The 22,977-nt window shown below is 40.8% G+C and overlaps 3 protein-coding genes across 3 annotated transcripts; 2 read left to right on the plus strand and 1 right to left on the minus strand.

Annotated features, from left to right (window-relative positions):
* Positions 1–1,463: 1,463 nt before the first annotated feature.
* Positions 1,464–5,992, plus strand: polh (polymerase (DNA directed), eta). Its single transcript, XM_044214078.1, has 10 exons — positions 1,464–1,791; positions 2,726–2,860; positions 3,035–3,267; positions 3,413–3,591; positions 3,706–3,809; positions 3,938–4,057; positions 4,180–4,303; positions 4,403–4,468; positions 4,620–4,792; positions 4,888–5,992. Exons 1-10 carry the CDS (start codon positions 1,655–1,657, stop codon positions 5,867–5,869), a joined length of 2,253 nt encoding a protein of 750 aa, XP_044070013.1. The 5' UTR covers positions 1,464–1,654; the 3' UTR covers positions 5,870–5,992.
* A 571-nt stretch (positions 5,993–6,563) lies between these two features.
* Positions 6,564–18,552, minus strand: gtpbp2a (GTP binding protein 2a). Its single transcript, XM_044214079.1, has 12 exons — positions 18,122–18,552; positions 16,885–16,911; positions 16,229–16,413; positions 15,890–15,998; positions 15,592–15,789; positions 15,044–15,218; positions 9,976–10,195; positions 9,680–9,815; positions 9,495–9,553; positions 9,216–9,387; positions 8,821–8,985; positions 6,564–8,629 (listed from the first exon to the last, which is right to left on the minus strand). The coding sequence occupies exons 1-12, from the start codon at positions 18,320–18,322 to the stop codon at positions 8,447–8,449; spliced, it is 1,830 nt and encodes a 609-aa protein (XP_044070014.1). The 5' UTR covers positions 18,323–18,552; the 3' UTR covers positions 6,564–8,446.
* A 1,082-nt stretch (positions 18,553–19,634) lies between these two features.
* On the plus strand, positions 19,635–21,005 carry LOC122884305 (otoraplin-like). The gene is made up of 4 exons (XM_044214080.1): positions 19,635–19,838; positions 20,027–20,166; positions 20,448–20,558; positions 20,700–21,005. The coding sequence occupies exons 1-4, from the start codon at positions 19,724–19,726 to the stop codon at positions 20,721–20,723; spliced, it is 390 nt and encodes a 129-aa protein (XP_044070015.1). The 5' UTR covers positions 19,635–19,723; the 3' UTR covers positions 20,724–21,005.
* Positions 21,006–22,977: the final 1,972 nt, after the last annotated feature.

The following is a 22,977-nucleotide window of genomic DNA, read 5'->3' on the forward strand; positions in this document are numbered from 1 at the left end:
ATCCTAAAAGATAATGAATGGTGCTTGGTAAAAAGGTAGAAATCAGTGCAGCTCTGGATATGGAATTCACCTTGAGGGGAATGAGAAGGGCATTAAAGGGCAGCAGATATTCTGCTCCGGGACAACATTAATTGAGTTATGCTATGTTCAGTCAGTTACCAGAGGGAGCATTAGAAATAGTGTTGAATGTTTTCAATAAGATATGGACAGAAGGAAGACTACCTGGTAATTGGAAGATGGCATTAATTTTACCATTTGCTAAACCAGGAAAAGATACATCAAATGCTGAAAACTACAGACCAATAGCACTAACCTCACACTTATGGATGGAAAAAAATGATTGTCTTCATGCTATTATACTTTTTAGAAAAAGAATACAGGCGGGTGGAGATGGAAATTTTTGCATCAACTGTTCTGCAGAATTGTTAGGAATACACAACATTTTCTGGTAAATGTTTTGGGTGGGACATTAACAAGAAAGTGAAACAGTACAAATTAGATACTATACAACACAGTATATTATTAGCAAGTATTCATAGCACCATTTCCCCAATGATATTTCCACAACCCAAAATAAGTTACTATAATTATCTTAATATTTTTACAAATGGATCAAAACACTCAAATGACGAACATGCACGGGTGGGTATATACATCCCAGAATCTGACAAAGGAATTGTTAAGAGAATCTCAAACAGGTTATTAGTATACACGGCAGAAATTACAGCAATAATCATCAGTCTTCAGTGGGTAGAGGAGGTTAAACCGATGAAAGTAGTGATATGTTCAGATTCTGCTGCTGTATTATGGATGTTGGAATAGAGAGAAATGAGATTGCAAAAAAACTTGCTAAAAATGCACTAAACAAAAATGATAATGACATTTTAGAAATTTGTTTTGTGAGATCAGAAGCAAGATCACTAACTCATCAGGGAATAATGGCATCTTGGTAGAAAAACTGGAATAAAGACATTAAAGGTAGAGAATACTATAAAATCCTAAAATAAGAGTCAGAAATAATCAAGATAAATGTAGGAAAGAAGACGTTATCTTTTCTACATTAAGATTAGGACACACATGACTCAATGCTACCTTGTATACCATGAAAAGGTCAGTGTCAGATAAATGTGAGGAAGGAAACTGTTGAACATGTGCTGATGGGATGTAGGAAGTTCAGTGTAGAAAGAGAAAGACTGAAGGGCAGAGTAGTAGAGATGGGCAGGGTGTGGAGCATCAAAGGTCTGTTAGAGACAGGGGATAAACAGTTACATGTTCAAAAAGCTTTATTCAAATATTTAAAAGAAACAGGTATAATATCTAGAATATAAAATCTTTAAAAAGTTATTAGTATCTCCCCCCGTTTGTTAGTTTTGGTTAAAGTCATGATGTTACACACTCCCATACAGTAGGTGGCGGCATGCACCTTTAACGTTGGTTTGTAGCAAGCCAGTAAAATCAAAGAAGAAGCGGAAGCAGAAGCAGAAGCAGAAGAAGAAGAAGAAGAAGAAGAAGAAGAAGAAGAAGAAGAAGAAGAATAAGCAGAAGTATATTTCGGCGCCCAGTATAATGAACATCCCCGCGCTGTTGAGAGCTGTCAATTAACAGCAGTGTGTGTGTATGTTTTGTCCTCGCTGACTGATTCACTTCTTCAGTGATGGAGTACGGGAAGGAGAGAGTGGTGGCGTTAGTAGACATGGACTGCTTTTACGTCCAGGTGGAACAGCGGCTCAATCCAGCTCTGAGGAACACTCCCTGTGTGGTGGCCCAGTACAAGACGTGGAAAGGAGGCAGGTGAGTTTCTGACACAGAGACACTGTTTTTATGATCAACGCAACTGAAACATTGGCGAGGAGAGCAGGATTGTTTTGCCGTCTGGATAACAGCGTGTAGCAAAACCCCATTGTCCCTCGATACGAAAGTGATGCAAAAAGCTGTATGTATAGTGCCGTTGTCCAGTAAGCTTAGTTTATTCTGCTGCTTGAGACAGCGGTGCAGTTCAGTCAAACGGAAAAAAAACCCTCTTTCTCTCAAAACTCAGTTCAAGGAGGCGGAAGTTACTGTTGTGATCATAGCGACTCCATATTGCCACAGCACGCTGACAGTATTGAAAGGTAGTAGGAGCATAAATCATAGAATACAGTATTAGTAAATGATTTCAGAAAGTAATAGTCAAAACAAGAGCTGCAGAATGAGATCAGAAAATAACTGACCAGAATGACAAAACTTAAGCATTGAAGTTCATTCTTGAACTTAGAAATAGTAGCTTTTACAGAAAAATCTGTACTCAAGGTCCACTTACTAGCTTTTCCACACCTTTCAGTTATCTCATAGTCTTCCTCAGCAGATGGAGTTTGCTCAGTTGTCATGGAGATGGCTTAGTTGTCATCACGTGACCTAAATATGAATCTGAGAGGGAATCATAACCCCTTCTGCTCTGTTCACGGATGGTTTTTGGCATTGGATGTAAATGGCCTCTTCGATCTTTCTCCGGCTGTCCACTGACATCTGGTCGATGACTTTTACTCCGTCCCAGTGCTGTGATTGGACAGCATGAGGCTTGGTCTGTTCAGTTACATGGACCATTTAAATAGCTGTCTCTGTGTTGGCAACTCACCCGCCTTCATCTCCCACAGATAACCACCTTGGACTTACTGCTAACATGTTCTCACGGTTTGTAAACATTATCTAACAATGCTGTTCTCAACTAAATATCATCCTCTGTTAGTATCATAGCTGTGAGTTACGAGGCCAGGGCCAATGGTGTCACCAGGAACATGTGGGTGGACGATGCAAAGAATCTGTGCCCAGATCTCCAGGTGGCACGAGTGCGCGAGTCTCATGGCAAGGCAGACCTGACGTAGTAAGTGCTGGTGATGTACTATATAACCTCTACACCTATTCACAGTTCCTGGGATTGTGCCATAAAATCTTTTTTATATTTATTTTTTCAGAAGATGAATAGTAAATATGTTATTTTAATACCTCGACTCCTGTGACCAGTTGTAAAGTAAATAACCTATTCACTCCTGTGTAGTTACAGGGAGGCGAGTGTGGAAGTGATTGAGGTGATGTCTCGCTTTGCTGTGATTGAGAGAGCCAGCATTGATGAGGCCTACATGGATCTGACTGCTGCGATCCAGCAGCGGCTGAAAAACATGGCCGACAAACAAATTGATCCTCACATGCTGAGGACAACCTACATCCAGGGGTACCCACAAAGCTCACCTGAGCAGGAAGCATCTGCAAAAGACGCTGCCTTGGATAAAGGTAAGCTATAACCAAACTTTGATTAATGGATTACTAACTGTTTCAGAACTGGACACAGGAAGGTGGTGTTGAAAAGTAACACTTGACAAAACCGCAAAAACTCTGGTAGGATTTATCCCCCTAATGGCTTTGTGTTTGTCCCCAGAGGAGCAGAGGTCCAGAGGTCTCCAGCAGTGGCTGGCATCCCTGCCTGTCCCTCCATTAGGGGAGCAGAGCTCCGCAGAACTGCAGCTAACTGTGGGGGCCCTCATTGTCGAGGAAATGAGGGCTGCCGTGGAGAAACACACAGGTTTCCGCTGTTCAGCAGGGATATCGCACAATAAGGTAGGAAGACCTCATTGTTTTACTCCTATAAATACAGTATAATGCTGGTGCAATACTTTTAAAGAGCAGCAATGAACTTTGCTGTGGTCATAGTTTACTGTCTGCTTTTTCCAGGTATTGGCCAAACTAGCCTGTGGTCTGAACAAACCTAACCGACAAACGGTTCTGCCTTTGGACTCTGTGACAGAACTTTTCAACTCTCTACCCATCAGCAAGATGTGAGTTCAAAGTACTACTCTGCCATAAATGATTTACTCATCACAAATTACACTTATTCAGACATAGAAGTGTAAAAACAGAAGTTGACTAACAATACATTCTTGTTTTGCTTATTTCACCTGTGCAGCCGTAACCTGGGGGGTAAGCTGGGTGTCTCCATTACAGAGACTCTAGGAATAGAGAACATGGGAGATCTGACTCGCTTCTCTCAGGCCCACCTGGGACAGCAATTTGGAGAAAAGACAGGGTAGGGACAGCTATTAATTTAAAAATCAAAAGTGTCACAAGATAACTGGCGGACTTGATCTCTGAGCATTTTATTTATACTTGATTTATCAACCACATTTACCATTGAACCTCTCTTTGCAGCCAGTGGCTGTATGACTTGTGTCGGGGGATTGAGTTTGAAGCAGTAAAACCCAGACAACTTCCTAAGTCCATTGGCTGCAGTAAAAACTTCCCTGGGAAGACATCGCTGGCTACAAAAGAGCAGGTACAGGTCATCAGTCTGTTTCCCCAGTGTTACACCAGGGTATGAATTACATTTCTTTTTTAATTTATGATTTGCAAGATTGTTTTCATTATTGTGTAGGTACAGTATTGGCTTCATCAACTGGCCCTTGAGCTGGAGGAGAGACTGACCAAGGACAGAGAAGTGGTGAGAGAAAGCTGTGCGGTTGTGTAATTTGTTCTGTTTTTGTTATTACAGCAGTATTACCTATTCCATCAGCTGGGTTTCACAATGATGTTATATACAGTAATATAACTTGGTTTCACATCAGTGCCTGTCATTTCTCAACACCTTGCAGAATGGTCGCGTGGCTAAGTTGTTGACAGTTGGGGTTCGTCAGCTTGGGGATAAGAGGCTGAGCAGCTTCTCTCGCTGTTGTGCTTTAGTGCGCTACGAAGCCACCAAACTGTCGAGTGACAGCTTTGCCATTATCAAGAGTCTCAACACAGCAGGAAATCACCAGGCAGCATGGTATTTAGAACATAGTAACACTTAATATTTTAAAGTCATTGGTTGAAAGGAAACCTGTGTGATTTATTACACTCTGTCTTGCATCATATCCACAGGACTCCACCCCTCACCTTGCTCCACCTCTCAGCTAGCAAATTCAGTGATGCTCCTTCTGGGGGGATTGCTGGCTTTCTTTCCAGTGATGTCACTTCAACCCAGAGTCTTTTCCCCACCACTCAATCCTCCACCCAGCCACCCTCTGAACTGAAAAATGACTCCAGATGCAAACAGCCCGGCAACATCCAGTCCTTCTTTCAAAAGGCAGCTGAGAAACAAAGACAGAAGGTTACAAAAAACGTAGATGAGGAGGATGACGATATAGGCTTCACAGGAATTCTCCCATCTTCCTCCTCTCACAAACCCTCTGCATCTGATAGTCAGTTGGAGACAGATACCAATTGCCCTGTTTCTTTTACACGTTTTTCTCACTCTAAAAATGGTTCATCCATCCCTCATTCTGGCATTACGTCATTCTTCCACAAGAAGACTCTTGAAAAAAGTTTACAGGCGTCAGCCTCAACTTTGAACAAGCTGGAAAGCGGACAAATGCCTGGGCCTGTCAAAAAAGAAGACTCTGAAGGCACCATTGCTGCTGTGTCAGGCCTACAAGCAAAACATAGCTCAGGGTTTACGTCTCACCAGTCGCCATGTGAAGAGTTAAGGGATGAACTGGACATTGATCCAGAGGCAAATCACCATCCTCCCAGTGTGGCCAGAGAAGACCTGTTAAACTGTGAACGCTGTGGCCAGGAGGTTTTGGTCTGGGAAATGCCTGAACACAATGACTATCACTTTGCTGTGGACCTCCAGAAGTCACTCTCTTCATCCACAGGTTCAGCAACCATCTCTTCCTCTTCCTCCAACATCTCTCCTTCTTCCAGTGCCTCTCTAACTCCCCTCAGAGTAGGAGCAGCAGGCTTAGCCCAGTCCTCCAGGGGCAAGACAAAAACCAGAGGCCAGTCAGGACCCCAACCAAAAAGGCATCGCTCCCAAGGTGGACTTACGGGCACTCTGGATTCTTTTTTCAAGAGGAACTGAAGATGTGCTGTAGAACTGCATTTTTATTTTATTTTTTTAACTAAATAAAATATCCTAATGATCAATGTTATTGTGCTTTTATATTACAAGAATGTGTACAAATTAAAGAACATGTTTTATTTATGTAATTTGTTTCACATATGCTTTTTTATTATAAAGGGAAAGGCAATCATTTTAAGCAATAGTTTTGTATAGCTTTGAGTATATCAAAGATTTTGTAGTAGTGTACGTTATGTTGTAGTACTGACATGCCAGCAGATGCCGCTAATCAGTTGAATGAAGAGCAGGAATCCTCACGTGAGTGTCAATATTAAGTTTTTTTGTGAACTCCAAGAGATACAGAAAATGTTTGTTTTGTCAGACAAGAGAGTATATACTTGAAATACTGATTGCCAATAGGATGAGAGCAATTGTACCATTATGAGCTATGACCTATTGTTCTGTAGTGCGTGGGCGTTGAAAGACAGCTGAATGAAGAAATCATTCTTGCATTGTCTTGCATCAGCTGGGGAGCAGATTAGGAGGAGCGATACTAGGTCAATGAAACAAGCCTTTTAAACCTCAATTTTGTGTAGTGAGTCATGGCTCTGTGACATGTGAGCCAGTAGACAAAACACTAGGTGCATGATGACATGGTTGAAAACATTGAGCAATTGTATGTTTTGCTTAAAATACAACAAAATCAAACACCTGCTAAAGAGACAATAAAACGTTTTATTCATGTACATCATGATACACAAATTGGATCTGTACATAAATATTGCATTTCACCCAAATAATTAAAATATTACACTTAATTAAAAGGAGAACAGGTCTTAAACGTGATTTCAAAAAAGTGAAGTTGTGTTGGTGTCATTAAGGAGACTGCGAAAACAGTGAAAAATGTGTGAATGATTTGTAAAATCTGGAACTACAAGAAATCTATAAAATACTTCTCAGATGCATTAAAACAAACACCTGATAGAACTCTTCATAAAGGCTAAAAAATATTTTGGTTGAAATGCCGTCTTTTCCTCTTGCACTCAAACTGTGCATAACAACAACATGGGTGCAACAAATCAGGGCACATATTTCAGTTGTCCTCTCTGTCAGTGGGACAACAATCTATGTATAAATCAACATGCTATGATAAGACATGATAAGGCCAACAGCGGCCTTGAACAGAGTAGCAATTAACATTCATTTTCAAAGTCATCTTCTAAATATCAAAAGCTGTTTCAAGGAGTAGCACCAACTTAATTAGATCTTTTACCAAGTAGTAAAACTTTGGGGTGTAATGGAAGGCTACTCAAACGGTAGTTCCACCAGGCACTGTGTTAAACCCCTTCACAGGCAGTGACATCAGTAACTTGTGAAGAGAGACATCAAGTACCTCAAACATAATTGCTTTTAAACAAAGCTGCATCAGTAGGTAGCTTCATATGCTTTATAATCCATTATCAAACATCTCTTTGGGAGAAACACCCTTGTCTTTTTTTCCCTCAAACCTCCCTCTCCCCAAGTCAGCAACAGAAACGTCCAATGGAGTAGTTCCGTGAGAGTGGAATGCTGTCTAATAAGATATCTACACTGACCTGAGTAACTAAAGCACTTGAAACGTAGGCAGCAAGATCATTGCCATCTCACTGCACTATCGTGAGGCATTTTTTGTGAATAAAAAAACGTAATTCTCACAGACATGTGACATAACAAAACCAGTTACAAGGTGATTGCCAATGTGAGTTATCTTGGCAGGCTGACATACAAACTGGGTCAAGTTCTAACTTTGCATACCTTGCATACCTTGAGCTTATATACAACTGACAAGCTGTGTTTGAGAACCACAAAAGTATCTCAATGCTTTTACTATTGTCTCGCATAATTCTTTAGCGGTTACTAAGAAAAGGGTATGATTTAAGAGTATTCAAATACAGTGAGATCAGAGGCTTGTCTTTCTCAGTCAGGCACTATGCTGGTAACACAGACAAGCTGCTGTGGCATGATGACAACAATGACATTGGTGATACAGGTTACACCTTAATGTCCAAGCATCTCGTACAACTGTGGAGTTTGTAAACGATAATCTGCTAAAAGTATATCAACACTGGCATTTATGTTTCAGTGCAAGTGTGCGGGTGCATCTTTTTCGACGTGTGTGTTAGGAGTGGATTTAGGTGTAAACTGTGTAAGTAGCACTTCAACTTAGGTGTGAGAAAGCAACTTCGTAGTTGCCACTTATTGATCTGTGCATTGCAACTATGTGTTCTTGACAGTCAATCACTTTGGTAGATGTTGCTAAGTGAATGTGTTACAGAGGTGGCTGAGGGGTTTCCTCTTATCAGTGCCATGAAGAGCAACACCCAACACCAGAAAGCAGAATAAAATATAAACAGTTATTTAAAAGGCTGAAGGGGACAAATGAGAAGGATGGTGACAACAAGGCTTTTGAACAGGGTGATAAAACAACAAAATCATGTGACAGGGATTTACTGCGCAGAGAGCAGGGCAGAGTGGCCTTTGGAAAAAGCAGGAGGCTGTTAATAAAGCACCTTGTTTTTGGGTGGGACGGTGTTTTCTGTTGTGGTTCTCAGAGAAACTTTAGGCTTCGTCGTCCTCGCTTTGGGATGGCCGGTACTGGGCGATGGGCTGCAACTTGGTGACGTGGCCGATACCTTTGGTCACGCCCTCTCTGAAGAGCATCTTAGCCCCCAGCTTCAGGTATTCTGGGTGCTTGATGAACTTGAAGAGAACCACTGCTTTCTCACCTGTCCTCAGCTCTTCCTGTGGTACAGAGATGTATCATAAGAATAAGACGAAAAGAGAGACAGCATTAAGAATAAACCAAATGTAAGAATAGTTGGACATAATCTGCTTAAGGTAACACATTGGGATATAATATTGGGAAGCCCAGGTTTTAGAAGTAGAGGACAACTTTCAGACAGTAGCAGTTGTAGCTCAGTGGATGAACTAACCTTGCCATACACAGCTTCGACAGTGGCGGTCTGTCTCACATTGCCAGTGTGCACAGTAACCTGGAAGCCCTTGTGGAAGGTCTTGGCATGGAAGAGCAGCACAATCTCAGCCTCAAACATCCAGCAGATGGTCGGATCCATCTCCGGACTCACCATCACCATGCCCTGTAAGTGGAAAACACACGGACATTGTACACACATAGATTAGAATTCAGTGTGTAACATAATAAAATGTATTTTTATATATATGAATCAGTGATAAAGTACCAAATCGGACATTTTTATTTTCATGAAAATACAAGGAACACACACTCCCTCTAAATACTGAGACAGGCAAACAGTATAGGGAAAAAATAAGAGTTAGACAAATTTGGCACAAACATTAAGTGTCTGACCTTGCGTAGTAGTGACCGGTCGAAGTCGCCCAGGGCAAGTGTGGCAGCCTGGCCGGCCCTGAGTACCCTGCATGCAGAGCGGTTCCTTTGGATGCTGCCGATGGTCAACTTGTGGAAATGGCCTGAGTCTGTGGGCCCTACTACAAGATTATCTCCCTCACGGCAGATACCACTGCACAATCAAAGAGAATAGTGGGTTAGAGAGAGTCCAAGCTAAACAAAAACAAAGAAATGCAAGTTGAATGGAAGAACGTGAAGTGAGCATTTCAACACACTGACCTGTACAAAGTACCTCCCACCACAGTCCCCACCTCTGGTACCGTGTAGATCTCATCCACCTGTAATGATGCACACTGTTTTCAATCACATCAAAATCATGTGTATGTATTTACACTGCATCTGAAAGAGTGTGTATGTGCCAGCTGATCAGTTGCATGCATACACAAACGTCATCTCAGACCTACCTGAAACTCGGTTAGCTGTTGCATAAGCTCCTCCTGCTCCTTGCTGTTGCTGAGAGGAGGGATGATGTTGAAGAAGACCTTGAGCAAGTCTAGACTTTCTCCAGACACACTGGACAAGGTGAAGATGGGTGTGATGCTGCCAGGGAGAACACAAGCACGTGACCAGGATGCATATCACTGACTAGTTCCTACTTCTAATTTATAGAGGGAGCACACACGTAACTACAAAACATTAAATGGAAAACATTAAATTATTCATGTACTCATTCATTTATGTATATGTAGTTGTCTCATACTTGGGCGACTGGGCAAACTGCTGTGCTGCTGTGACGGCATCGTCCGTACTGCCTATGACCATGGGCACCTTGTTGCAGCCCGGCTGCTTCAGGACACGCTCCAGCTGCCGCACAGTGCGCTCCACTGTGGCCCGCGTACAGAGGTCCACCTTACTGATGACGATGAAGATGGGCACCTTCAGGGCCATGGCAAGGCCAAGATGCTCCCGTGTCGTACCAGCTGGAAAAGAGGAAGGAAGGAACGAAAGTAAGGATTAAGTTAGGTCTAGTCAGAGGGTTTCACTAAATTGAATTTACTCGTTCAGGTGCACCTCACTCTACACCACTTCACATCATCAAAGCTCTCACTCACACACACACACAGTTAATTTTAGGTATTGCATATGGTGTTCTTATACAGATCAATTTGCATTAAATGAAACGGAAGGGATCCAGTGTCCTCGGCAAACATGCCTTTGGACACATAAGGACATCCACATCCTTAAGGGAAAAGACTGTTGTGACCTAATATAACACTGCTTATCTGCGGGAAACATAATGTGAGATTAAGGGTCAAAAGACCATGTATACAAACTGATAAGACCTCGACCATGACGTATGATTGTCATGCCATCGGAGGAAGTAGATAGGATAGCAGTACAGGAATATTCAACCATATGTGGTAATTATGTCATTCATGTCTAGGTTGTCCAGAATAACAAAGACAAACTTTTCTAAACACAGTGACTTCTAGCATAGGCAGCAGTGTCCTGGAGGCATGTCTGGTTTCGTTGTAAACAAAGCTGAAACGTGAGAGAAAGCGATATGTATAGTAGGTTATCTCTAGGTTCAGATATACAGTTGTATGCAAAGTTTAGGAACCCCTGACAATTTCCATGATTTTCATTTATAAATATTTGGGTGTTTGGATCAGCAATTTCATTTTGATCTATCAAATAACTGAAGGACACAGTAATATTTCAGTAGTGAAATGAGGTTTATTGGATTAACAGAAAATGTGCAATATGCATCAAAACGAAATTAGACAGGTGCATAAATTTGGGCACCCTTGTCATTTTGTTGATATGAATACCTGTAACTACTTAGCACTGATTAATTGGAACACACAATTGGTTTGGTGAGCTCATTAAGCCTTGAACTTCATAGACAGGTGCATCCAATCATGAGAAAAGGTATTTAAGGTGGCCAATTGAAAGTTGTTGTTCTCTTTGACTCTCCTCTGAAGAGTGGCAACATGGGGGCCTCAAAACACTTCTCAAATGACCTGAAAAAAAAGATTGTTCTACATTATGGTTTAGGGGGAGGCTACAAAAAGTTATCGCAGAAATATAAGCTGTCAGTGTCCACTGTGAGGAACATAGTGAGGAAATGGAGGACCACAGGCACAGTTCTTGTTAAGGCCAGAAGTGGCAGGCCACATAAAATATTGGAGAGGCAAAGGCGAAGGATGGTGAGAACGGTCAAAAACAGCCCACAGACCACCTCCAAAGACCTACAACATCAACTTGCTGCAGATGGTGTCACTGTGCATTGTTCAACAATTCAGCGCACTTTGCACAAGGAGAAGCTGTATGGGAGAGTGATGCGAAAGAAGCCTTTTCTGCACACACGCCACAAACGGAGTCGCTTGAGGTATGCAAACACACATTTGGACAAGCCAGCTTCATTTTGGAATAAGGTGCTGTGGACTGATGAAACAAAGATTGAGTTATTTGGTCATAACAAGGGGCGTTATGCATGGCGGCAAGAACACAACGTTCCAAGAAAAACACTTGCTACCCACAGTAAAATTTGGTGGAGGTTCCATCATGCTGTGGGGTTGTGTGGCCAGTGCCGGTACTGGGAATCTGGTTAAAGTTGAGGGTCGCATGGATTCCACTCAATATCAGCAGATTCTTGAGAATAATGTTGAGGAATCAGTCACAAAGTTGAAGTTACGCCGGGGCTGGATATTTCAACAAGACAACGACCCAAAACACTGCTCAAAATCTACTCTGGCCTTTATGCAGAGGAACAAGTACAATGTTCTGGAATGGCCATCCCAGTCCCCAGACCTGAATATCATTGAACATCTGTGGGGTGATTTGAAGCGGGCTGTCCATGCTCGGCAACCATCAAACCTAACTGAACTGGAGATGTTTTGTAAGGAGGAATGGTCCAAAATACATTCATCCAGTATCCAGACACTCATTACAGGCTATAGGAAGCGTCTAGAGGCTGTTATTTCTGCTAAAGGAGGCTCTACTAAATATTGATGTGATTTTTCTGTTGGGGTGCCCAAATTTATGCACCTGTCTAATTTCGTTTTGATGCATATTGCACATTTTCTGTTAATCCAATAAATCTCATTTCACTACTGAAATATTACTGTGTCCTTCAGTTATTTGATAGATCAAAATAAAATTGCTGATCCAAACACCCAAATATTTATAAATGAAAATCATGGAAATTGTCAGGGGTTCCTAAACTTTTGCATACAACTGTAGGTCTCAATTCGGCCTATATCACTAAGGAGTTCAAGGGTACTGATCCGTAACACACATTTACAGGTGAATACCCTGACGCCCATGTCAGCTGTGCAGCAGGTTGTTTTGCTAGTTGTGTGTTTTTGTGCATCCAAGGTAAAGGGGCATAGGAAAAATCAAAGTTCCTCATCCTGTGTAAAGGTAATAAGTGAAGTGGAGGGACCAAAATATCTGGTAAAGCATCACAGAATGATACAAGATGATTACCCACCCTTTGGCTTTTTGGCTTGTCACAGATAGAATCTAAGATGATCCCTATGCATTACACAGATCCATTACTCTGTTTCATAATTAAAGCTGTTGCGCTTGGGTTGCAGACACTGTGTTCCCATACTGTCTGTTGCGTAGCTAAGGTGGTCCTCATTCTTGACCCCATTTCCCCCAGCATGTCCTATTTTAGAACAAACACCCACACAAACACAGCAACACCCACAGTGCAACAAGTACATAAATCCAAGCATAATTATATATGAATTAAAGAATAATAATGTATAGGCTTTAAAAAAGGTGTTTCATTGCAGGTTGAGCTTTATTCTCAGATTTCTAGAGAAAATAAGTGGCACTATTTGAAGACCATTTCAGATTTCCCCTGCAGTGTAGTACTGGTTCAGTTTTAAGCCCCACAAGGTTTAAATGCTGAACGTATTTTTCCTTACTTATTCTGATGAAAATCTATTTTTCTAAGCATGAGGACTGAACTTATTATTCCTGTATAGAAATTATTTTAATTATCAGTTTTTACAGCAGTCAATGTAATTTTCTTTTAGTGGTGGCATATTACTACTGAATTAATGTAAATAAAATACTGCTTACTTACTGAAGGACACATCTAAGTCAAAGGTACATTAACCACAGATTTAAGTCTTTCTTCACATGGCTAAAAACAGTAAAAACAAACCAGCAACAGCTATATTGTGACTGTGCCTTGGAAATTCTTTAGCATTCCGCTGTTTATCTACTACTGCAGGTAGACTACATCTCTTTTATTTCTATATTTGCCACTAAAAACTGCAACAAAAAAATGGTTTACGACAATTTGCCATTTGAAGTTAACATTGTTTAGAATAAAACAAAGGTCTCAAAAACAACTCGCAAACACAGGACTTGGGTCTGAGTCATACTTTTGTTTACAACCTTTTCAAAATCAGTGAAATCACATATTCAAAATTACCTTAAAAAACTAAACTAAACTGAAGACTGCCAGCCATACATTAACAGTAGCTGAATATAGTTCACTTAATAATTCTAGCAGGCTGTGAGCTGGAGTGCTAAGTAACAAATGTTGTTTCCAATGCTCAGGTTTCTATCTACATGTCTGCTTGTCATTTTCAAAAGTAAAACATAACTACAGATTTCTTAATAACCCTATGTTATTATAAGGCTATTGCTTTCAAAAGCACAGATACTCTTTACAGGTCACAAGCTTCTAACAGTGTGTTCTTATCTTGGCACACTTGCTGTGCCTGTCAAAGCCCCTCCTCCTCCCAGTCATCTGGCAGAGTCAACACAGTTTAAGGCGCTACGTTCAGATCGCAGTCTCCCCTGGAGGCATGGGTTCGAGCGCATTTCTGACAATGTGTTTTTAACCAGATCCGACAAACTAAATCAAATGGTGTTCTTCTGTTACAGCAAGAATAGTAAACAAACAATATGTCTTCGGAAGCAAAGCAAAGAACCACCTAGCCAGTCCCACCACTTTCTGCAGATCAGGTTTCAAAGTATGTCCTTCCTGGACCTGGGTATCGTACAAGCTTCCCAGTCTCACTTGCTGTTATCATAAAAAGTCATTTTCCTCTTCAGTTCGAGTATCGAAAGAGTATTTTGAGCTGTTGCCTGACACTAGAGGACCTTGTTTATCTTGCAAACTGCAGAGAACAGTGTCTTCTTGTAGCAGGAAATAATAACTTTTGCACGTGTAGAGACTTAAAATTTTGTTGGGATTGAGTCTAAACTGATCTGCTTCATTTTTTAAAAGCTACAATGCAAATGGCTAACTCCTGCAAGTATTTGGGGCATAACTTCTAGTGATTGTCAAGTGTTATGTCCTTTCTGCAAATGCAGCAATGTTGACATATACAGGAGCTTCCTGACCCATTTGTAAGTCTCAGGTCCAAATTTTCATGGGATCAAGCACAGAGCTAACTCCAGCGGGTCAGAGGACTCTGACATGAATGGATGGTATTTGAGATATTTTGGGACTAGTAGTGGCAGTGACAAGGGGTAAAGCGGCTGTTGTAGGAATGGTGGTCTGCTACATTAGCTCAGATATTACAGGTTTGTAAAGTGCTGAGCCACAGCTGGCTAAGCCAACTACAGTATGTAGGTGTGGTGTACATAAACATAGGGTCTCTGTCAGACTGGCCCTGCAAGTGTCTATTACCAGCCTGTATTTTTGTGACAGATCCACTTTCAGCTTGGCTTATCTGAACAGTAAAGTGACTGGATAATTTGCACACACACAGACACGAGTAGATTTGATCTGACAATGATGCGCAAATTCTTACAAAATTATGAGAAACTTTAATTAATCAATTAATACTCACCAATGCCGGTATTTGCGCTGACAACTAGCATAGCGAAATCCGGACAGTAGCTGGTGAGGCCAAAGATGGTGGTCTTCAGGTACTTGTGGTGACCCGCCAGATCAATGAATGTGATCATTTTAGAGGCACTCTCACAAATCTCCTCTGCTGTTCGAGACTCACTGTAATTTACAACCTAGGAAAAGAAGTAATCATATCAGGAGTGTCATGATCTAAATTACATAAAGAAAAAGCAATAGCACCAGTTATTTATTTGAAAGTATATGTCAGGCTAGATATCAGTAACTAACATTACTTGCAGATGCAGTAGTTTAATGAGTAATACATTGCTACTTTAATGTTACATTATATGAAACTTTCTTTCCTCTTTATATCACTATTACCAAGACCATATTGTCTTATCTGATCTACTTGAACATCTCAATAAGAAAACTCTGTGATAACTATAACATAATGTATTTAACTCATGTTGCTATTTATGACAAATGATGTAAGAGTATATAACTAACTACACATTATTTATTCTCTGTCGTTGGATCTTTTCTCACCTCTCCTTTACTATTGAAGCCAAGGATCTCAAAGCTGATGCTTGAAGTACGTCCAGTCTGGATCTCATGTAGATGTCTGAAGAGGTTGAGCCTCGCTCTTCCCCGTCCATTGTCCAGCTCACCTTGTGTCAAAACACCCAAGAGAGTGGACTTGCCCGAGTCCACATTACCCAGTACAGCTACTCGCAGGTCCAAGAACTGCAGGAAAAACACAAAGAATAAAAAAAAAAAATGAACACATCAACAACAAAAGAACAACATCCAGAGAGCAACATGCCTTCACAGTAGCCCTACTAACCTGCTGGTCATCTGGCACCTTGCGAATGAGAACCTCAGCAATCTTATGAGGCACATCAGAGTCAGAGTCCACCTCTCGCTCTCTGAGGACAGTGATGTCTGCTCCAACTCTGTCATAAAATAGAAAAACAAATATATAAATAAATTAAGTGCAGTGTTTTGATTGTGTAATTACAAAATGATCACTTATCGTATGCCTATGCAAAATGGAAACTGGCTTTGTTTTTAATGGCATATTTTTATTTACCATTTGTTTGGTTAGGGTTTTAACCTGATGTCAAACTGTCACAATATACTACGGTTTCGAATAAAAAGTGAATTTGATAATATGATGACTTACTTCTCCGCCAGCTTATGGAGTGTCTTCAGTGATGTCCTCATGTCTTCCTCTGGTAGTCCCACCAGCATGCCATTATCCTCAACACCTATTTGATAGACAGCCTCGCCTCGACCCTCCTGCAGTCGCCATTTCATTTGTGTTGCCAGGTGCTCAAAGCGGTATTGCGTGGGATTCACCAGCTTCAGCTAGACCAGTGAGAGACTTTAGAAATCAGTGCTGAACTTAAACCTAGATTGTGGAAAGTTAAATGGGTCTAGTCAGTGGTTAAATAATTCTGATGAAAATAACTAACATTACAAATGATTACTGTAGGGCTGAGGCAAGAAAAATCTGAAATGAAGTCTATGTTGATGTGGTAAGGGAAGAAGCTGTCCAGATACTAAAAATGCTCTTGCTAATCCACTGTGGTGTTGGTTTTCAATGGTAGGACCATGTAAGGCAGCACTTATATATTCTGGCATATTACCTACATATTGCTGACAGTATATTGTAATAATGCTTGCTATAACAAATAACATCCACACTCTTGCCATGAAGAGGCTGACCTTACCATGAGCTGTTATAGTGTTATAGTGTTATTTGAAGCAACTAACTCACTTTGAGGAACACCAAAATATCTGAACATAACATGGCAGCATGACAGCTAATTTGCTTACCTTGTACTCTATATTTCCCTCTTCAGCCTGAGAGATAGGGAAAGAAATAAAGAGAGACAGACAGAGACAGAACAGGAACAACAGCTGTCAGACTGTAGAGAAGTGAGACAACAGGCTATTGATTTGTTAAAAGACACAAAGAAAAGCAATCTGACTGAATGAGCAGTCAGTGCACTACTGTGAATAGGTAGTCACTGGGAGCTATACAAACTGACTAACTGCTTAGCTAGCCCTAATACACAGTTACTTAATGTGTTATTAGACATAGCACACATATGTATACAAGTCAATATACATTTAAGGTTAACTAGTCAATATCCCTAAAAGTGGGACAAATATCTTAAATGCAAACTAACAATTATGATCACGGCAGGACAGTGGTGCTGGTTACATGCTGGGAATCAGCTGAAACAGCCGAAGCCATGGAATATGTTGAGACTTGCCCCGTTAACATTAAGAGTGTATCACCATGGTGCTGTGAGGATACTGCTAATCTATTTAAATTCAAGGCTGAGATGCCTTCAATAATCTATATTAATATTAAAAACACAATCTAACCCTGAACTTATTTTATTTGGCTCCAGCTTAAGTTAGGTTGAGCTTTAGTTAGCTTGAGGTCAACACAATTATTTCTTTCACGTTTCTGAGAAAATAATGGTCACGTTAACTGTCGGGTGAGTTTAAGTTAAGGTAACTAACGTTACGGAAGGACGTAACACAGTCCTTCAGTTAATGTCAGGGACTGTCATAGTAACATTAGCTAACGTTAGATATAGGTCGACCGCCCCCTGTTAGATATTTACAAACACAGCTGATCCTCTTCTGCTAGCTAGCAAAATGCCAGCCAGCTACAGCAAGCGGCTTTTAATTAAACACACATTTGGCTTACTAACGTTACTGTAAAACTACTGTGAATGGCAAATTGTAAGTTAACAGCAAATGTTAGATTGCTAATGTTGGCCGAGTATAACCATCTCATTCATTTTCCCTTTCGTTACCGACTAACTTAGCTACGTGTCACTGCGAGTTCAAAGACAAGTCAGGGCAGCATAGCAAACAGTTAACCCCGACGACAGGGGATGCAATCAGAAATATACAGTTATTAGTGTTGCACATCACAACATGCACACACACACCCATTTAAGTTCACATTGTTATTAGCCGACTTTGCTTTGGGTCGTCAATAACATTAGCTTGACTACGCTAGCAGTAGCTGTGCGCGTAATTTCAGCCTTACCTCTGGAGGTAGATATGGGGTGTTATTGCTTGGTTTGAAGTTGCGGGAGAATCGCGCCTTGGCTTTCTTGTTGTTCTTTACACAAGCTTTTTTGGGGGCTACCCCATAGCCAATTCCCGGTTTGACGTTAGACGCAACACCTTGACATCCAGAGCCGTGTCCATTTCCTGAGCAAAATAACTCCGATACCCGGGCGTCCATCGGCTACTTCGGGACCTAACTTGTTAGCTTACCACTACCTGGATAAATATGATGATATATTATTAAAATATATCACGGTCCAGGAATGCAGGTGTTTGAAATCTGAGTGGAATTAGCCTGCTAGTGGTAGCTCACAGCCCCCAAAATAAAAACAAAGCACCGACCTCCCCCAAACTCTTCAAACCGAACAATAACATCACCGTCCGACGGACGTTTTGAGTTTACAGTGTGCATACGTCACAGCCGAAATGTCAAGGAGTGTGCCTGTTTTTAACGACTGCAGAGCGCGAGTGAGCGGTGCTATATGTTTTCTGACTTGTGCGAGGTTGTATGTAGGTTTAAAACCCCGCCCGCCTAGCGAACTAGGTTAAAACAGCGTACACACACAGAACAACGCCGTTTTGCAGAGCTTTACATCAGACGAAAAAGGAAATAATAACGTACTTGTTTATAGAGACTTTAGAAAGCTTGTTTAAAAAAAATGATGCCACAAGATCAGTTGTGTATTCGTATTCAATAACGTCGTGGTGAGAAGCATAGGAATGATATTCACAGTAAAAGGACACAGAGGGTCTCTTAAACCATTTCCTGATTGTATAGACTATTTGACTATGTTACTTAGACTGGGTTTGGTTAAATTTATTGAACACATTTGTTTAGCAAATTACCAGACTAGATTATAACTGGAACTAGTTGTCGCCAGGCCCAGCAAGCTTCATTACATCACATTTGCCCCTGTTGTTGCAATTACTTATATATCTAATTAGTGGTGGTATCATTCTTAAACTATTCAGGTTCATTAGTGTATTTCACAACATTATCACATCCTGTACAGAGTGATTTTTTTCAGCTCTTTAAGCCTGGGTTTATTTACGTTATACACTTTATTTTGCAATTTGCAATTTCAATCATTTATAACAATTTAGTTTGACCTCAGGCCTTTAAAGACCCTCAGGCCTACAGTCACATGAGAGAATCATCAGAGCTGAATGTAAGTTAGACAAATAACTAAGTAACTCAGCTCAACATTTTCCAAACTCGTTATAAATTAGTTGCACCGTTACCCAAGATTATCTATGGGCAACATGCTGTATTTCAACACATGCACTTGCTTTTTCCCCAGAGATAAGACACACAGCTCACATGAACTGTGACTGATTGTTCCTGCAAAGAGACTGAGATTTGAGAAAAGTCCGCCAACTCTCCTGTGGGAAATGAATAGTTCCAGAGTGTGGCATTTCTGAAACTCAACACTGATTGGTCAGGCGACCTCTGATGTAGGGGCTCAGCCCATTCCTGGCTGACAGAAGTGTTTTGAGATTTTTATAGCCTTAAGTTCCTTCAAACGTCCACATTCACATCCACTCTCACACAACACTCCTTTGGTTCTGCTCTGTCAGCATGAGTTATCCACTGGTGATTCTGCTCTGTGTGGGACTACTGCACCAGACTGTGAGGGCCGTCTTTATGGATAAACTAGCAGACAACAAGATTTGTGGGGATGCAGAATGCTCATGTAAGTCAGTGCATTAAACAGAAGCATGAAGAAGTGTGTAGAGTGTATCCTGAAAACTATTACGTATTAAAAGCATGCAATAAAATGCATGGGCTTGATAACTTCTTAAAAATAGTAATAGATAGTAATAGTAATAGATTCTTTCATCTGTATTTCCCTTTTCTCAATTTTTTTCTGTGGTTTATTAGATGTTCTCTCCATGGCCACAGCCTTGGATGACTTCATAGCTCCTGACTGCAGATTCATCAACATCAAGAAGGGTCAGATGGTTTATGTGTATTCTAAACTCATACCAGAGGAGGGCGCCGGAGTCTTCTGGTCTGGAAGTGTATGTGCATATTTGTTAACGTGTTCTTTAGTAGCAGTGCACACGTCACTTACAAAAGACACAGCAGATGTGAAGCAGTTGTGACAAACAAATGTGAACTTTCTGGCCTTTTTGAGCAAAATGTCAAGAAAAACATTTGGTTAAATATTCAGTTTCATTGTACTGGAAATGAGCAAGAATTTAAATGACTTCAAGTTCAGTGAGGATGGTTGAATGCATAAAGCATGTATAATGTTGTGTATGGTAATTTGTTAGAGAGGGCATGTTATTTTCACTGGCAGGTTTATAGTGAGCGCTATGTGGACCAGATGGGCATCATTGGATACTTCCCTGCAACTGTGCTGAAGGAGACACAGAAGTTTATGGAAGACACAGTTAAGATTCCCACAACTGTAAGTATATTTGTCTCTTTTTACAGGACAATACCTGAGATGAATACTTTCTCTTTTTTTCATTCTCTGTTCATTTTCTGGAGTGGGTAGTGGTCTAGGTGGTGGTCAACATTTATCTCATTTTATTTTGCCTTTTTTCAGGACATGGACTTCTACTGTGATTAAAGCATGATAGACTGAAGCCTCTTTCTTCTCAAGTCTTACTTGTAGTAACTCTGGCTTTTATTATGGATAGTAGACCTTTCCTCTCTTGAGCCAGTTTTTCAGACTATGTGCCATTACATCCTGTGGCATTGTCTCCAGCTGGAATGAAAACCTGGACACTCTCAGCCCTCAATAGCTCACAGTCTGACACCCCTGCTGTTGAGCCAGCTAGTCCTTTCTGTATTGCTTTGTCCTAACAAGACACTTTGCTCAATAAATCATTTTTTTCACATCAATCCAAAATGTTGATTACTTGAAAAGATAAGAATTCATTTTTTCAGATTGCTACTTTACAGTATATGCTATATGTCCATACTTGCTGGTTTGTTTATGACTTATGACAACTGTTCCCTGTTGATGTATTCTGTGTTTGGCCATACAGCGGCAATCATTTTGCTCTTTTTCTTTTAGACTGATGCACCTGCAGTTTTGCTAAAAGCTCTGTTAGATGTCTCATGCTGCTTTGAAATATATCAAAGTGCCCCATGCCAGACCTCCTCACAAATGCTGCTTACTGCCACTTAGCGTAATATGACCTTTGTAACTTTGCTTTTAATTGTGATGAAGTTACTTCATGGTAAAGTTATTTTCCATGAAGTGTTATTACATTATTTTGTACGTACCACTTGTCTAAATTTGATCTATCTTGTCTAAGCCAGTCTGTCCGTCTTTCTGTCTGTCTGTCTCACATCGACCCACCCACACACATGCAGCTTCCAGAGAACTATCATGATTAAATATGGCCTGACATATTGTCACAGTTATGACTCTTTCCAAAGGAGGATTTGAATTATTTTAGATTGGTTTTGAATTATCAGTATCTCTTCTTTATGCGTCATAGCACCCACCCAGATATAGTGGTGAATATAACATCTCAATCAAATGTTCTCCATTTACAACGGTGGATTATCAGATCCAAAGATGTTTCATTTCGATACAGAATGCCTCAGTAATTTAGTTAATGTTCTTCAGCGCTGCCAGTCAATTTCTCTGCCATCCCAGGAAGTCTCTTATGTGACCTGCTGCATGCATTGATTTGTGTGGCCACTACAAACAGGTCATTTTCATTCATTTATTTCTGTATGACCTGAGGCATTCTTAGAAAGGCAGGCTTACGAGTTTAGGGAATAGGGCTGTCACACATTACGATCAATCGCCTGTCCCCTTCTCAGCCCAGATCAATACAAACCTGTTTCAAATGGGGACATTCACTACAAAATGTCTCTTATTGAAAACATGGGGCATGTCTGAGGGGTCTGTTAAGAAAAGAGAAGAAGAAATATTTCCTGAAGCATTTTTGGAAAAATAGCACCTGTCTCAATATGTGGTCATATTGCAATGAAATTGGCGTCATTACACAGTATGTACAGAGGAACGGGATGCTGACTCCAATGGTTATTATTAGCAAATGTCCCAAAGAGGTGAAAAGCTGATTGCCAATTGCAATTGCAGTTGTATGTGTGTGTATGTGTGGGCCTATACGCAAATCCACAAAATCCACAAATCACAGCAAGTTACTCCTATCTAAAGTCAATCTTCCATCAGACAGCTGTAGTTTTAGGGTGTTACCATGGTGACAGGCAGGGAAACTGTGACAGAAGAGATTGATGTGCACATGTTTGTGTGTGTATGTGTGTTTCCTGTGCGTGAGCTTAAAGAAGCAGCTGCCAAACACAGGCTACAGTGGGTGCGTTTTTTCCATCCGGTGTCACACCCACACCTCTACGCCCAGCAGCACAGCTCCTTGTAGAGCTGAGAAATCAGCAGCTTCAGGTCTGGTTAGCATCTGAGCGTGACATTTTAGACTGGGCAAAACATGAGTCCTTTTTTTTTAACATCCCAAAAACTCACGTCTGTGTGATGCAACGAGTTCTGATACTGTGAAACAAACGTAGTCTAACAGCTCTTACTAAGAACAGTGAAATGACTTCTTGATTCCAACAACTAAGAAGAAAATATAATCAGCAAAAGATAAATAATAGACAAAACACTCCAGAGCACTGTACTGGAAGAATAAGTACATTTTGTCTGGCTCTGAAAAAATACATAACCTTAGATTGAGCAGGATTGAGGTGAGAATGAAAAAAAGATTGAGGTTAGAAGATTATTTGAAACAAACATATTGGCCCCCCCAGACATTGGATGATGAAACAGCTCATTTCTTTCCATGGGAAAACAACAAGGGGCTATGTCCCCCTGAGAGGAGGTATTTATG

The sequence above is a fragment of the Siniperca chuatsi genome, linkage group LG11 (genome assembly GCF_020085105.1).
Source record: "Siniperca chuatsi isolate FFG_IHB_CAS linkage group LG11, ASM2008510v1, whole genome shotgun sequence".
Taxonomy (NCBI): domain Eukaryota; kingdom Metazoa; phylum Chordata; class Actinopteri; order Centrarchiformes; family Sinipercidae; genus Siniperca; species Siniperca chuatsi.

What these genes read in the sequence shown, in the direction of transcription:
- polh (XM_044214078.1), top strand. Translation starts at nt 1,655, where the DNA reads ATGGAGTACGGGAAGGAGAGAGTGGTGGCGTTAGTAGACATGGACTGC. An exon ending in CAGGGATATCGCACAATAAG is followed by an intron (nt 3,592 to 3,705) that starts GTAGGAAGACCT and finishes TGCTTTTTCCAG; the next exon opens with GTATTGGCCAAACTAGCCTG. An exon ending in CAATTTGGAGAAAAGACAGG is followed by an intron (nt 4,058 to 4,179) that starts GTAGGGACAGCT and finishes CTCTCTTTGCAG; the next exon opens with CCAGTGGCTGTATGACTTGT.
- gtpbp2a (XM_044214079.1), bottom strand. Translation starts at nt 18,322, where the DNA reads ATGGACGCCCGGGTATCGGAGTTATTTTGCTCAGGAAATGGACACGGC. An exon ending in CTCCATAAGCTGGCGGAGAA is followed by an intron (nt 15,999 to 16,228) that starts GTAAGTCATCAT and finishes ATTTTATGACAG; the next exon opens with AGTTGGAGCAGACATCACTG. An exon ending in TCGAAGCTGTGTATGGCAAG is followed by an intron (nt 8,630 to 8,820) that starts GTTAGTTCATCC and finishes TCTGTACCACAG; the next exon opens with GAAGAGCTGAGGACAGGTGA.
- LOC122884305 (XM_044214080.1), top strand. Translation starts at nt 19,724, where the DNA reads ATGAGTTATCCACTGGTGATTCTGCTCTGTGTGGGACTACTGCACCAG. An exon ending in TGGGGATGCAGAATGCTCAT is followed by an intron (nt 19,839 to 20,026) that starts GTAAGTCAGTGC and finishes GTGGTTTATTAG; the next exon opens with ATGTTCTCTCCATGGCCACA. An exon ending in GAGTCTTCTGGTCTGGAAGT is followed by an intron (nt 20,167 to 20,447) that starts GTATGTGCATAT and finishes TTTCACTGGCAG; the next exon opens with GTTTATAGTGAGCGCTATGT.